Source organism: Triticum dicoccoides, chromosome 5B, assembly GCF_002162155.2.
Source record: "Triticum dicoccoides isolate Atlit2015 ecotype Zavitan chromosome 5B, WEW_v2.0, whole genome shotgun sequence".
NCBI lineage: Eukaryota > Viridiplantae > Streptophyta > Magnoliopsida > Poales > Poaceae > Triticum > Triticum dicoccoides.
In genome coordinates, this window is record NC_041389.1 from 644855661 (window position 1) to 644870129 (window position 14469).

The 14469-nt window shown below is 43.8% G+C and overlaps 1 protein-coding gene across 1 annotated transcript; it reads right to left on the bottom strand.

The window, feature by feature from the left end:
- Positions 1–8202: 8202 nt before the first annotated feature.
- Positions 8203–12049, bottom strand: LOC119312299 (transcription factor BHLH089-like). Its single transcript, XM_037588022.1, has 6 exons — positions 11828–12049; positions 9455–9649; positions 9239–9304; positions 9019–9087; positions 8850–8927; positions 8203–8656 (listed from the first exon to the last, which is right to left on the bottom strand). Exons 1-6 carry the CDS (start codon positions 12047–12049, stop codon positions 8522–8524), a joined length of 765 nt encoding a protein of 254 aa, XP_037443919.1. The 3' UTR covers positions 8203–8521.
- Positions 12050–14469: the final 2420 nt, after the last annotated feature.

Here is a 14469-nt window from a genome sequence, read left to right on the forward strand (position 1 = left end):
CCTTCGTCCTTTCTCTCTTTTCTGCCTAGGTCGAGCTCCAAGTCTTAACTTCATACCTTACTACTCAGGTAAGAACTCCTTCTTTGACAGATCCATCTTGAACACCTTCAAGATCATGTCAAGGTATGTGCTCATTTGAAAGTACCATTAAGCGTTTTTGATCTATCCTCATAGATCTTAATGCTCAATGTTCAAGTAGCTTAATCCAGGTTTTCTATTGAAAAACACCTTTCAAATAACCCTATATGCTTTCTAGAAATTCTACATCATTTCTGATCAACATATACTCATAAGAAATTCTATAGTGCTCCCACTCACTTCTTTGGAAATACAAGTTTCTCATAGACTTTGTACAAACCCAAAATCTTTGATCATCTCATCAAAGTGTACATTCCAACTCCGAGATGCTTACTCCAGTCCTTAGAAGGATTGCTGGAGCTTTGCATACCTTTTAGCATCCTTAGGATCGCCAAAACCTTTCTGATTGTATCACATACAACCTTTCCTTACGAAAACTGGTAAGGAAACTCGTTTTGACATCCATCTGCCAGATTTCATAAATGCAGCTAATGCTAACATGATTCCGACGGACTTAAGCATCGCTACGGATGAGAAAATCTCATCGTAGTCAACTCCTTGAACTTGTGAAAAACTCTTTGCCACAAGTCGAGCTTCATAGACGGTGACATTACCGTCCACGTCTGTCTTCTTCTTAAAGATCCATTTATCTCAATGGCTTGCCGATCATTGGGCAAGTCCACCAAAGTCCATGCTTTGTTCTGATACATGGATCCTATCTCGGATTTCATGGTTTCTAACCATTTGTCGGAATTTGGGCCCACCATCGCTTCTCCATAGCTCGTAGGTTCATTGTTGTCTAGCAACATGACCTTCAAGACAGGATCACTGTACCACTCTGAAGCAGTACGCATCCTTGTCACCCTACGAGGTACGATAGTGACTTGATCCGAAACTCTATGATCACTATCATAAGCTTCTACATCAATTGGTGTAGGTGCCACAGGAACAACTTCCTGTGCCCTGCTGCACACTAGTTGAAGTGACGGTTCAATAACCTCATCAAGTCTCCACCATCCTCCCACTCAACTTTTCGAGACGAACTTTTCCTCGAGAAAGGACCCGATTCAAGAAACAATCCCTATTGCTTTCGGATCTGAATTAGGAGGTATACCCAACTGTTTTGGGTGTCCTATGAAGATGCATTTTATCCGCTTTGGGTTCGAGCTTATCAACCTGAAACCTTTTCACATAAGCGTCGCAGCCCCAAACTTTTAAGAAACGACAACTTAGGTTTCTCCAAACCATAGTTCAAACGGTGTCATCTCAACGGAATTACGTGGTGCCCTATTTTAAAGTGAATGTGGTTGTCTCTAATGCCTAACCCATGAACGATAGTGGTAATTCGATAAGAGACATCATGGTACGCACCATATCCAATAAGGTGCAACTATGATGTTCGGACACACCATCACACTATGGTGTTCCAGGCGGTATTAATTGTGAAACAATTTCCACAATGTCTTAATTGTGTGCCAAAGCTCGTAACTCAGATACTCATCTCTATGATCATATCATAGATATTTTATCCTCTTGTCACGATGATCTTCAACTTCACTCTGAAATTACTTGAACCATTCAATAATTCAGACTTGTGTTTCATCAAGTAAATATACTCAACATCTACTCGAATCATCTGTGAAGTAAGAACATAACGATATCCACTGCGTGCCTTAGCACTCATTGGACTGCACACATCAAAATGTATTACTTCCAACAAGTTGCTTTCTTGTTCCATCTTACTGAAACCGAGGCTTTTCAGTCATCTTGCCCATGTGGTATGATTTGCATATCTCAAGTGATCCAAAATCAAGTGAGTCCAAACGATCCATTTGCATGGAGTTTCTTCATGCATATACACCAATAGACATGGTTCGCATGTCTCATACTTTTCAAAAACGAGTGAGTCTAAAGATCCATCAACATGGAGCTTCTTCATGCGTTTTATACCAATATGACTTACATGGCAGTGCCACAAATAAGTGGTACTATCATTACTATCTTATATCTTTTGGCATGAAAATGTGTATCACTACGATCGAGATTCAATAAACCATTCCTTTAGGTGCAAGACCATTAAAGGTATTATTCAAATAAATAGAGTAACCATTATTCTCTTTAAATGAATAATCGTATTGCGATAGACATAATCCAATCATGTCTATGCTCAACGCAAACACACAATGACAATTATTTGGGTTTAACACCAATCTCGATGGTAGAGGGAGCATGCGATGCTTGATCACATCAACCTTGGAAACACTTCCAACACGTATCATCAGCTCACCTTTAGCTAGTCTCCTTTTATCTCGTAGTTTTTATTTCGAGTTACTAACACTTAGCAACCGAACCAGTATCTAATACCCTAGTGCTACTAGGAGTACTAGTAAAGTACACATTAACATAATGTATATCCAATATACTTCTATCGACCTTGCCAGCCTTCTCATCTACCAAGTATCTAGGGTAATTCTGCTCTAGTGGTTGTTCCCCTTATTATAGAAGCACTTAGTCTCGGGTTTGGGTTCAACCTTGGGTTTCTTCACTAGAGCAGCAGCTGATTTGCCGTTTCATGAAGTATCCCTTCTTGCCCTTGCCCTTCTTGAAACTAGTGGTTTCACAACCATCAACAATTGATGCTCCTTCTTGATTTCTACTTTCGTGGTGTCAAACAACGCGAATACCTCAAGGATCATCATCTCTATCCTTGATATGTTATAGTTCATCACGAAGCTCTAGCAGCTTGGTGGCAATGACTTTGGAGAAACATCACTATCTCATCTGGAAGATCAACTCCCACTCGATTCAAGTGATTGTTGCACTCAGACAATCTGAGCACAAGCTCAACGATTGAGCTTTTCTCCATTAGTTTGCAGGCTAAGAAAATCGTCGGAGGTCTCATACCTCTTGACGTGGGCACGAGCCTGAAATCCCAATTTCAGCCCTTGAAACATCTCATATGTTCCGCGATGTTTCGAAAACGTCTTTGGTGCCTCAACTCTAAACCGTTTAACTGAACTATCACGTAGCTATCAAAACGTGTATGTCCGATGTTCGCAACATCCACAAACGACGTTTGGGGTTCAGCACATTGAGCGGTGCATTAAGGACATAAGCTTTCTACTGTCCGCATAATCGCTACTGTCAACTTTCAACTATATTTTCTCTAGGAACATATCTAAACAGTGGAACTAAAGCGCGAGCTTACGACATAATTTGCAAAGATATTTTGACTATGTTCAGGATAATTAAGTTCATCTTATGAACTCCCACTCAGATAGACATCCCTCTGGTCATCTAAGTGATTACATGATCCGAGTCAACTAGGCCATGTCCGATCATCACGTGAGACGGACTAGTCATCATCGGTGAACATCTTCATGTTGATCGTATCTACTATACGACTCATGCTCGACCTTTCGGTCTCTGTGTTCCGAGGCCATGTCTGTACATGCTAGGCTCGTCAAGTTAACCCTAAGTGTTTTGCATGTGTAAAACTGTCTTACACCAGTTGTATGTGAACGTAAGGATCTATCACACCCGATCATCACGTGGTGCTTCGAAACGACGAACTTTAGCAACGGTGCACAGTTAGGGGAGAACACTTCTTGAAATTGTTGTAAGGGATCATCTTATTTACTACCGTCGTTCTAAGTAAACAAGATGCATAAACATGATAAACATCACATGCAATCAAATAGTGACATGATATGGCCAATATCATTTTGCTCCTTTTGATCTCCATCTTCGGGGCTCCATGATCATCATCGTCACCGGCATGACACCATGATCTCCATCATCATGATCTCCATCATCGTGTCTTCATGAAGTTGTCTCGCCAACTATTACTTCTACTACTATGGCTACCGGTTAGCAATAAAGTAAAGTAATTACATGGCGTTGTTCAATGACACGCAGGTCATACAATAAATAAAGACAACTCCTATGGCTCCTGCCGGTTGTCATACTCATCGACATGCAAGTCGTGATTCCTATACAAGAACATGATCAATCTCATACATCACATATATTCATCACATTCTTCTTGGCCATATCACATCACATAGCATACCCTGCAAAAACAAGTTAGACGTCCTCTAATTGCTGTTTGCATGTTTTACGTGGCTGCTATGAGTTTCTAGCAAGAACGTTTCTTACCTACGCAAAACCACAACGTGATATGCCAATTGCTATTTACCCTTCATAAGGACCCTTTTCATCGAATCCGTTCCGACTAAAGTGGGAGAGACTGGCACCCGCTAGCCACCTTATGCACCAAGTGCATGTCAATCGGTGGAACCTGTCTCACGTAAGAGTACGTGTAAGGTCGGTCCGGGCCGCTTCATCCCACAATACCGTCGAAACAAGATTGGACTAGTAACGGTAAGCATATTGAACAAAATCAACGCCCACAACTACTTTGTGTTCTACTCGTGCATAGAATCTACACAATAGACCTAGCTCTGATGCCACTGTTGGGGAACGTAGCAAAAATTCAAAATTTTCCTACGTGTCACCAAGATCTATCTATGGAGAAACCAGCAATGAGGGGAAGGAGAGTGCATCTACATACCCTTGTAGATCGCTAACCGGAAGCTTTCAAGAGAACGGGGTTGAAGGAGTCGTACTCGTCGTGATCCAAATCACCGGAGATCCGAGTGCCGAACGGACGGCACCTCCGCGTTCAACACACGTACAGCCCGGTGACGTCTCCCATGCCTTGATCCAGCAAGGAGAGAGGGAGAGGTTGAGGAAGACTCCATCCAGCAGCAGCACAATGGCGTGGTGGTGATGGAGGAGCGTGGTAGTCCTGCAGGGCTTCGCCAAGCACCTATGGGAGAGGAGGAGGGAGAGAGGTAGGGCTGCGCCAAGAGGGAGAAGTTCTCGTGTTATCTGCAGCCCCAAAAACCCCAATATATATAGGGGGAGGGGAGGGGGCTGCGCCCCCTCTAGGGTTCCCTCCCCAGGGGTGGCGGCAGCCCCCCAGATCCCATCTGGGCGGCGGCCAGAGGGGGAGAGAGGGGAGGCGCGCCTGGGGTGGGCCTTAGGGCCCATCTGCCCTAGGGTTTGCCCCCTCCCACTCTCCCCTGCGCCTTGGGCCCCTTGTGGGGGGCGCACCAGCCCACCTGGGGCTGGTTCCCTCCCACACATGGCCCATGCAGCCCTCCGGGGTTGGTGGCCCCACTTGGTGGACCCCCCGGGACCCTCCCGGTGGTCCCGGTACGTTACCGGAAAAACCCGAAACTTTTCCGGTGACCAAAAGAGGACTTCCCATATATAAATCTTTACCTCCGGACCATTCCGGAACTCCTCGTGACGTCCGGGATCTCATCCGGGACTCCGAACATCATTTGGTAACCACATACAAACTTCCTTTATAACCCTAGCGTCATCGAACCTTAAGTGTGTAGACCCTACGGGTTCGGGAATCATGCAGACATGACCGAGACGTTCTCCGGTCAATAACCAACAGCGGGATCTGGATACCCATGTTGGCTCCCACATGTTCCACGATGATCTTATCGGATGAACCACGATGTCAAGGACTCAATCGATCCCGTATTCAATTCCCTTTGTCTAGCGGTATTTTACTTGCCCGAGATTCGATCGTCGGTATACCGATACCTTGTTCAATCTCGTTACCGGCAAGTCTCTTTACTCGTTCCGCAACACATCATCCCGTGATCAACTCCTTGGTCACATTGTGCACATTATGATGATGTCCTACCGAGTGGGCCCAGAGATACCTCTCCGTTTACACGGAGTGACAAATCCCAGTCTCGATTCGTGCCAACCCAACAGACACTTTCGGAGAAACCTGTAATGCACCTTTATAGCCACCCAGTTACGTTGTGACGTTTGGTACACCCAAAGCATTCCTACGGCATCCGGGAGTTGCACAATCTCATGGTCTAAGGAAAAAATACTTGACATTAGAAAAGCTTTAGCATACGAACTACACGGTCTCTATGCTAGGCTTAGGATTGGGTCTTGTCCATCACATCATTCTCCTAATGATGTGATCCCGTTATCAACGACATCCAATGTCCATAGCCAGGAAACCATGACTATCTGTTGATCACAACGAGCTAGTCAACTAGAGGCTCACTAGGGACATATTGTGGTCTATGTATTCACACGTGTATTACGATTTCCGGATAATACAGTTATAGCATGAATAAAAGACTATTATCATGAACAAAGAAATATAATAATAACACTTTTATTATTGCCTCTAGGGCATATTTCCAACATATACACCCTATATATGAAAAAAATAGTAATTAAATAGAAAGTCGAATTCGAAAATATTTGTGAAATAAGCTTGACCTTTCATTGTACTTGTAACAAAATTCCACAAGACGAAAAACCCTGTTGACTTCTTTTCAAAAAAAAGTTTCAGCCAAAATAGTATGAATAGTGACCTATAATAGCAAATAATTTTGTTTTTTTTTGCCCTAAAGTCAACACCGGGTTTTCATTCGCGAAAATTTATATGCTAGTGCAAAAGAAAGTCAAGTTTATTCCAAAAAAAACTTCTAAACTTATTTGACTTTCTTGTAAAAAGAAATTTTGGGTGTATCTACAACCAGGAAGCAAGGGGTATTTGTATTTCCCAGGCGAAGGGCCTCATAAATCCATTACAACACTCGGGTAACCAAAAGCATGAAGAAGTAAGAAATACTCCCTCTGTCCGAAAATACTTGTCATCAAAATGAATAAAAAAATATGTATCTAAAACTGAAATATATCTAGACATCCCCATTTATCTTGTTTGATGACAAGTATTTTCGGATGGAGGGAGTACTTGCTTCCCAAAAGAAGGGGCGGAACATATAAATTTATGGAATAATTTTCTCTGACATGAGCATTACCAGTACAAGGAAATTGGTCGTGAAAGCACTTCTTGCCTGCTCATCATGCCACTGGCGATTAGGAATCCATACTACCAGCAGCTTGCTCATCACCATCCGTGCCATCATCTCACCACAATATCTGGAATCGTCGTCTTCTACAAGGTACAACTCCAGGTTCAGCCGATGTTCTGTCCTCGAAGGACCATTAGTGTCATCCTCGCTCTTCGGCCAGCATCTCATCACCAAGGCTTCCGCTTTGTCCTGCAAGACACAATATCTGAAAAGCATCTCATCCTCGCTCTTCTTGCATCGTAGGGCGATCGATACCATGACCACTAACACATTTCTCAGCAATCTGCAATCTCCACAAAGTTCTTGAAGCACCACAGAGGCATGGAGCAATCTTTCCTTCAAGATAGAGATCAATAATCCGATCAAGGACGCCCTTCTTCGGGCAACTTAAGGGCACATTGTGCAAGTTCAACTTGTCTCCTTGGAAAACTAGGATCCCAATGCAGCCCGAGCACACAACACCTCAAACAGCGCGACATCAAAAGAATATCCATTGGATTGGATTTCCCTGTTGGTTGCCCAGTGCCGAGAAATTCAGGATCGATATAACCTGCATATACTCCAGTGTTCCTTGTTTTCTCCTGAATAAGACACCGTTGGTCTTACTAGCATCTTGGGTTTTCTGAACTTCAGGATGCAGAAGAACCTACATAGAAAGCTGAAGGAGGTCAGAAGCGAGCGGCAGATATCAAAGCTTCAGCAGCAGTGCAAATGATGAATGGCTTCGAGCTGCTCCAGCATGAACCCTGCGTGTTTTTGTTTTTCATAAGTTTTTCGCCCTCCAGCATTTGAACCCTGGGCGTTTGACAACCACATATTTACATTTTTTTGAGATGGTCAAATTTGCGGATTTTTTTTTAGGTACCGGCCTGAATCAATTCAGGTAAAAAAGAACCAAGTTCCTTGCAAGCTCTGAAGATAAGAGTAAAGGCCCTAGGGCACTAAAACCAACTATACAAGCCATGAAAAAAAAGGTTCGTTTTGTAGCGCAAAATCTTGAAGTGAAAATCCAATCTCAGGCAAACCCTGAAGACACCAAACATGCGATCCGAGAAACCAACTGCCACAGGCACAAACCCACACAACTCAGAAAGAGAAACATGCCATAAGGTTCAAGCTTTGATTCTAAAACCAATAAGTAAATAAAATCAGAAAAAAGATAAGGTTTAAGCCTTCACAGCCTGACAGACACCTGTAAAAAAAAAGTCGCTTCCTTTCATCTTAAGAATGATTACCAGCTACAGAAATCCATGGAATACATGAAGGTTGCGAATACATGAGGAACAGTCCTGAATCCGAAGGTCAAAACAAAAAGGCACCGTGCTCGGCGGTTCTCTCTAAATACATGTCTGACGTCTCTACCGGCAATTACAGCTCCAAAAACTATGAATAAAACCGCATTTGGAACGAGATGGTGGCGCAAAAAAAAATGATCTACGGTATGAAAGTGGGGGTTGCTTGGCCGAGGATTCATGGCACGCTTTGTTGGGCGCCACCCTGGACTTTTGTTCTGCTCACGTCACTCTTTCGTAGGTGCCACCAATCTGCATGTGAAGCCATTCTGCAGCCGGCGAGCCCTGGGCGTACTCCCTTGGTGTTTGCGGGTCAAATGTTAACCCTGGAGCTGTGTTGTATGCCGGCGCAGCGAACTGCAAGTGAGAAGAACAAAAGGTAAACCTTCTGGAGCTAAGATATATTTTGCTGTGAATATATTGGCAAGGGACAAAACGCGATATAATATATTGATGACACAATTTGAGAAATCAAACGTTGAAGCTAAGATATATTTCCTTGTACCAGTTATCTTGCTATACTTAGCCATTGAGTTCACAATTCACTTACGTCTTTAGTTGGAAATGTTTCAACTCCGTTGTGAGCATGGGCATGGGCGTTAACCGCCTCGAGCTTCATGGACAGGAACTGCAGATGACAGCAATTGTCGAGCTATTATTAACTGCACTATCGAGGGCAATACAATTCCATAGAAGCGACAATCTGTGACACAACATACCTCAATTTGGCGTTCCAAAGCTTGGACATAATTGATTATCTCATCAAGGACTGATGCTTTCCCAATAACCTAACCAAGGACGCATAAGCTTTCCAAAGAAAATCATTTACAGACACAAAACTAGGGAGGAAATTTGAAGATGATAGATATATGTGGAAATTAGTGGGACGGAATGGAAACATAAAAATATTGAATGCTTGTTGATGAGATTAAAATGCACCTTATTACATCCAGGGACAAGATCTTGGAGAATTTTCATCCGCTCGGTTATTTTCTCACGCCGTGCCTGTCAAAATAAATAGAACTTTCAGTGACCAGATTTGTAGCTCCTTTAATGGGCAGTGTGAATGTGTATCTATGGGGTGTATAAGAATACTCAAAATTGAAAACAATACATTCAGAATAGTCAAAACTGAAAACAGTGCATAGAACTGACCCTTTCTGCAAGGCTATGGCTGTCAGTTGCTTGACCCCTTCTTGCCCTCACATGGATGAAATCTTGCTTTGGTGGCGGGGGATTTTGGTCAACAGCCTTACTAGCATTTCTTGAATCAGCTTCAGCATCTTTTCTGACACTACCATTATCATCACTGGATTTATTTGCCTTGAAACGCTTTGCTTCTGCATCAGTCTGCACATTAAGATTCCAGTGAATTAGCAAATAGCGATTAAGACAGACAAGAGAAAGAACGATTATTCTCTTGCTCTCTACATAAGCTGTGCATACCAAACTATGGGCATTTTTTCTGTAGAATATAACAAAAAATATTGTAAACTGCCTTCTGGCCTCACAAGTCAAACACCTATTTAAACTTCAATCGACACATAACCAGTCAACATAAAGGGGCAAAATCATATAATGGCACCAATAAAAAATTAAAGATCACATGTGACAATAACAATTGTTTGCAGACTATCACCTATAGATGCCTGCTAAAATATCACAGTAGATTACTGAATGCAAGTAGAAGATGCAAAACACTCTGGACCAATAGGTTGTTGGTTCAGTACATTAGTAGTTAGTGCTGGAGATAGTTGATTGGATATAATTGTTTGTGACAATAACAATGGTTTGCAGACTATCACCTATAGATGCCAGCTAAAATATCACAGTAGATTACTGAATGCAAGTAGAAGATGCAACACACTCTGGACCATTAGGTTGTTGGTTCAGTATATTAGTAGTTAGTGCTGGAGATAGTTGATTGGATATAATTGTTTGTCCATCAACCACCTTTAACCAGCAAGTGCAGACCAAAAAAGTAATGCACTAAACCCGGAGGTACCTAAGACAGAGAACTGTAAAACAATTAGTCAATCCAGCTGTCACCCAAAAACTTGGTCATGGTATATATATTCAACATGCATACTGTTTATGTAGACAAAAATAACAGTGGGGAAGGGTTAAAAAAATAGTGGATGGTTTTATTTTCTAAGATACTAACACAGCAAGCAGAAAAATGGGATACCAAATTACCAATATGACTATATTACAGATTTACAGTGGCAGCAAGATTTCAGCGGTAGAATAGTGCTGAATGTAGGCTGTAGCTACATAACGAGCATGTAGGACGGTGGAAGTTCTATTTGCATATTCACATCTACTGCTGGTTCAGTAACTTGTTCCCCCTTGCAACTAGGGATTATAAAGATTGGCAGACTTTGTGCGAGGATAAACTAGTCTTATTAACTTGAATACTGAGCAGAGCAATCATACGCTGTTAACATCGATGAGCCAAGCCTAAGAGGCGTTAGCAGTTTAGCACCGATATGGACCAATCTAGAGTACGTGCACACATCACTGTGCAGTACCAAGTTATGACACCTACTTATTATATACATCCTTTCAGTTGACATAAGTTGAGTCGTGAAAGCCACTACAGGATGTCTTTGTCAAAAGCACTCACTCTGTTTCTTTATACTCCGCATGTAAGATTTGCCTTAAGTTAAACATTCGTAAAGTTTCATCCACACACAAAAAACTTCATAAAGTTTGACCAAATTTATATTAAAAACTATCAACATCTATGATACTAAAGGTCTACAATATGAAAATTAATTCCATGATGCATCTAATGATATTGAATTGATACTGTGAATGTTGACAATTTTCCTATAATTTTGGTCAAACTTTGCAAAGTTTGACTTAAGACAAAACTTATATGCAGAGTAAAAACAACGGAGGGAGTAGAATCCAGGCCAACACCGTGGATATAATAAAACTGTGGCTAGCTAAAAATAGGAAAACTAGCACTGTAATCAACGGTGTGTTATTATTACAATAATGATGGAAGGTGGCTACAGAGTAATGGTGGCTTTCGTACATCTGGAAGTGAGTCTTATCTATACCCAAACTTAGACACCACTTATGGTTCCTACTCAAAAGGCATTTGGTAATTAGGGGAATCTTTAATGTTAACCTTCCAGTACTTGTACAGAATGTTGTGGATTTTTTTGTGCGGCCCTATATAAACTAAATTATGAACCAGCATCCAAGTCTAGATGCATTCATGCATTGTCACACGGCAAATGCTAGCTGCAGCCAGCAGACTATATATCCAACTGAACTAAAGTACCAAATCAATCCGAGCTAACCAAAACGGCCATGCTACTGACTTAGAAGAACCACAACTACGCCGAATCGAACACATGAGCAGATCACCGACGCCGCCAAGCTGACCGGTATCTGAAGCGGCTGCAGTAAGTAGTATAGTAGAGTAACAGTTCGCGAGCCTCCGAATCCCCCTCTCATTAGCCCAAACTCCGCCCCCGCCACACGGATCACGGCGAACGCCGAGGAGAAACCTACCAAATCCTGGCCGCCGCCGCCGCCGCCGGAGGTGGAGACAGGCCTGGCGGAGGCCGAGTCGTCCTCGGACGCGGGAGGCTCCCGCTGCCTCCTCCGCGGGCGGCTGCCGCTGCTCTGGCCCGTGACGGCGGAGGAGGCCTCCCCCGCCGCGCGCCCGCCGGCCGCGCCGGCGCGGGGCGGCGGGCGCCAGGGCTCGGCCTTGAGCTGCGGGGCGGGGTCCATCGCGGGCGAGCGGCGCAGCGAGGCGCCCCTTCGCGCGGCGGCGCGGCGAGGCCCTAGGGTTTGGCGGGGGGCGCGTCCGCGGGCGGGGGGCGACCAGATCGGGCGGGGAGGCCGAGGCTGGGGGAGGGAGCTCGCCGCGGCACTGACCCACTGTGCACTTGCGCAGGGTGGGGGGGAGAGGGAGGTCAGAGAAGACTGGAGGAGAAAGAAATTAATAAATGCTCGGGATTTGGCCACGCGGTGATTGGCGGGCGTGCGTGGGGCTGCCGCTGGATCTACTCCACTCCAACGCGATCGAATCTGCTTGGGACTGGACGTGCGGGTCGGCCCAGCCCAGCCCGGCCCGGCCCGGCCGACCCGTCTTGGAGCATGTTGTTGCGGCACAAGCTGTCTTCAGCCTGGCGAACCGACGCGGGTCGCCGTCACGTGTCCGGTGTGCCCGTGGAAGGCGGTCTAGGAGGCAGGGACTGGAGGCCTCCGTACCGGGTAGGCATCTTCTTTGTCTTTCAAATAATAAAGTTTCTCTGTCTCGCTTTCCTTTTTCTTTCATGTGAAAAGCATCAGATCTATACACAAAAATTTACCTTAAGAATCAAGCATCTCAAACACAAAAAATATTATGTCAAGATTCCGAGATCACCGAACGAACGCCACTGCGCCAGAACGAGCCGTCGGTGCATCACTGTCGCCGCTCCCCTGTAACACAACCAGTTTGGTATTGTCGATGACATTTTTATCTTGTGTATACCTAATCTCGTCTTATAAAGATGGTTGTCATTAAGTGCGCAACCCCTACTCCTAATCTATCCCGATTAACTTCAACGAGGTCTTCATCATCATCATCCTTGACTAAGTGAGTGTTGTAGCAATCGGCACCCTGAAGGGATTGAGAAAGAAAAGCCGTGAAGAAGATGGGTGCAAGATCATCCTAGCTTTGTGGAGCACACAGATGATTCCGTAGTATCTATGCATGACATTGAGCAATCTTGTCGGCGAGGAGTGATGGAAGTTCCTCGAGGTGGTCATCATCAAGAAAGTTTGTGATCACACTATTGTCAAGCGGGAACTCAAAATAGTCAAGTTTGAACGCTAAAGGATGACTATGTCGTAAGGTTCATAATGCTCACGTGAGAGGACAAATGCGTAGCAAAAAGGGAAGGTTCATGACGTAACCAGCGGACATTGTACATTGTACATTGAACATTGAACAAGCCCTGAAATTTAGAATCCCATCGACATACTTGATGTTTTGAAATTTTAGAGTTCTTCCATATTTCGATATATTGGAACTTGTTGAACTTCATAGAAATTTGATCAATTTTTTTTGTTTAGAATCAGGTTGAATCAAACCCCCAAATCTGTACATAGATTACAAACATTCCTGAACGCATCAAAACTACGAAAATAGAGAAATTTCGCTGAAATTTTGAACCCATCCATGAAACATCACATACCGCTCGAAAGGGTCAAATGTGTGGCAAGGAGGGAAATTCATGACGCAGTCAATCAACACTCAACAAGCTCTAAACTTTTGAACCTCGCCGACATATTGAACCTTTTGAAATTCCAGAAGTTCTTCTGAATTTTGATATATTGAAATCCATTGAAATCCTTTGAAATTAGAACTAAAATTTTGTTTAGAATCAGGCTGAAACAAACACGAAGCTTGGAGACTACAAATGTTTCTGAACCCATCAAAACTACCACAAAACAGGGAAACTCCGTTGAACGCGCAAAAAGTTGAAAGTTTGACAGGGCCTCATCACAACTCAAATGTTAGACTATCGTGCATATTTCACTGTCAAAAATGATAGCTGCCATAAAAACTTTTTGGTAAAATACTGCCGTCTACCGCGTCGTAGTCTTATTTTTGTACAATAAAGCGCGTCACATGTGTGACATGTGTGCTGTCCATTCTAGATGTGTTTGATGCTACAGCCCATCCGTATGCGCCAACATCACAACCTTCGTTGACCCCCAGTTTCATTTCATACAATTACGCACCCATCACACAAGCTTTCTAAGTATCAGTAATTTTTAATAGGCAAACTTGTGGTAATCTGATTGTATTAGCAGGAGCAGAAAAGAAGGTAAATACTGCAGATAGATCGATAGTTAAAAATCAAGCATCGACGGTACGGGGAAGGCACGCGGCTGCTGAGCCCGACGAGCCAGCTAAGCTAATCAAACCCATCCCTCGCTTAACCCTGAAGAAACCAACCCCGGAAAAGTTGAACCAACGAGCGACCCACCAGAAGGGGTCTCCACGCGGCGGGCGGAACCATTTCGGGGACCGTTCCGCAAAACGTCCACCTACCAAATTTGATTTCCCTTTTTCTTTTACCACCCCCACCACCCCCGTTGCCCCCCGTTCCACTCCAAAGCGAAACCGACCTTTCCCCCTTCCCCTCCCCCTCCCC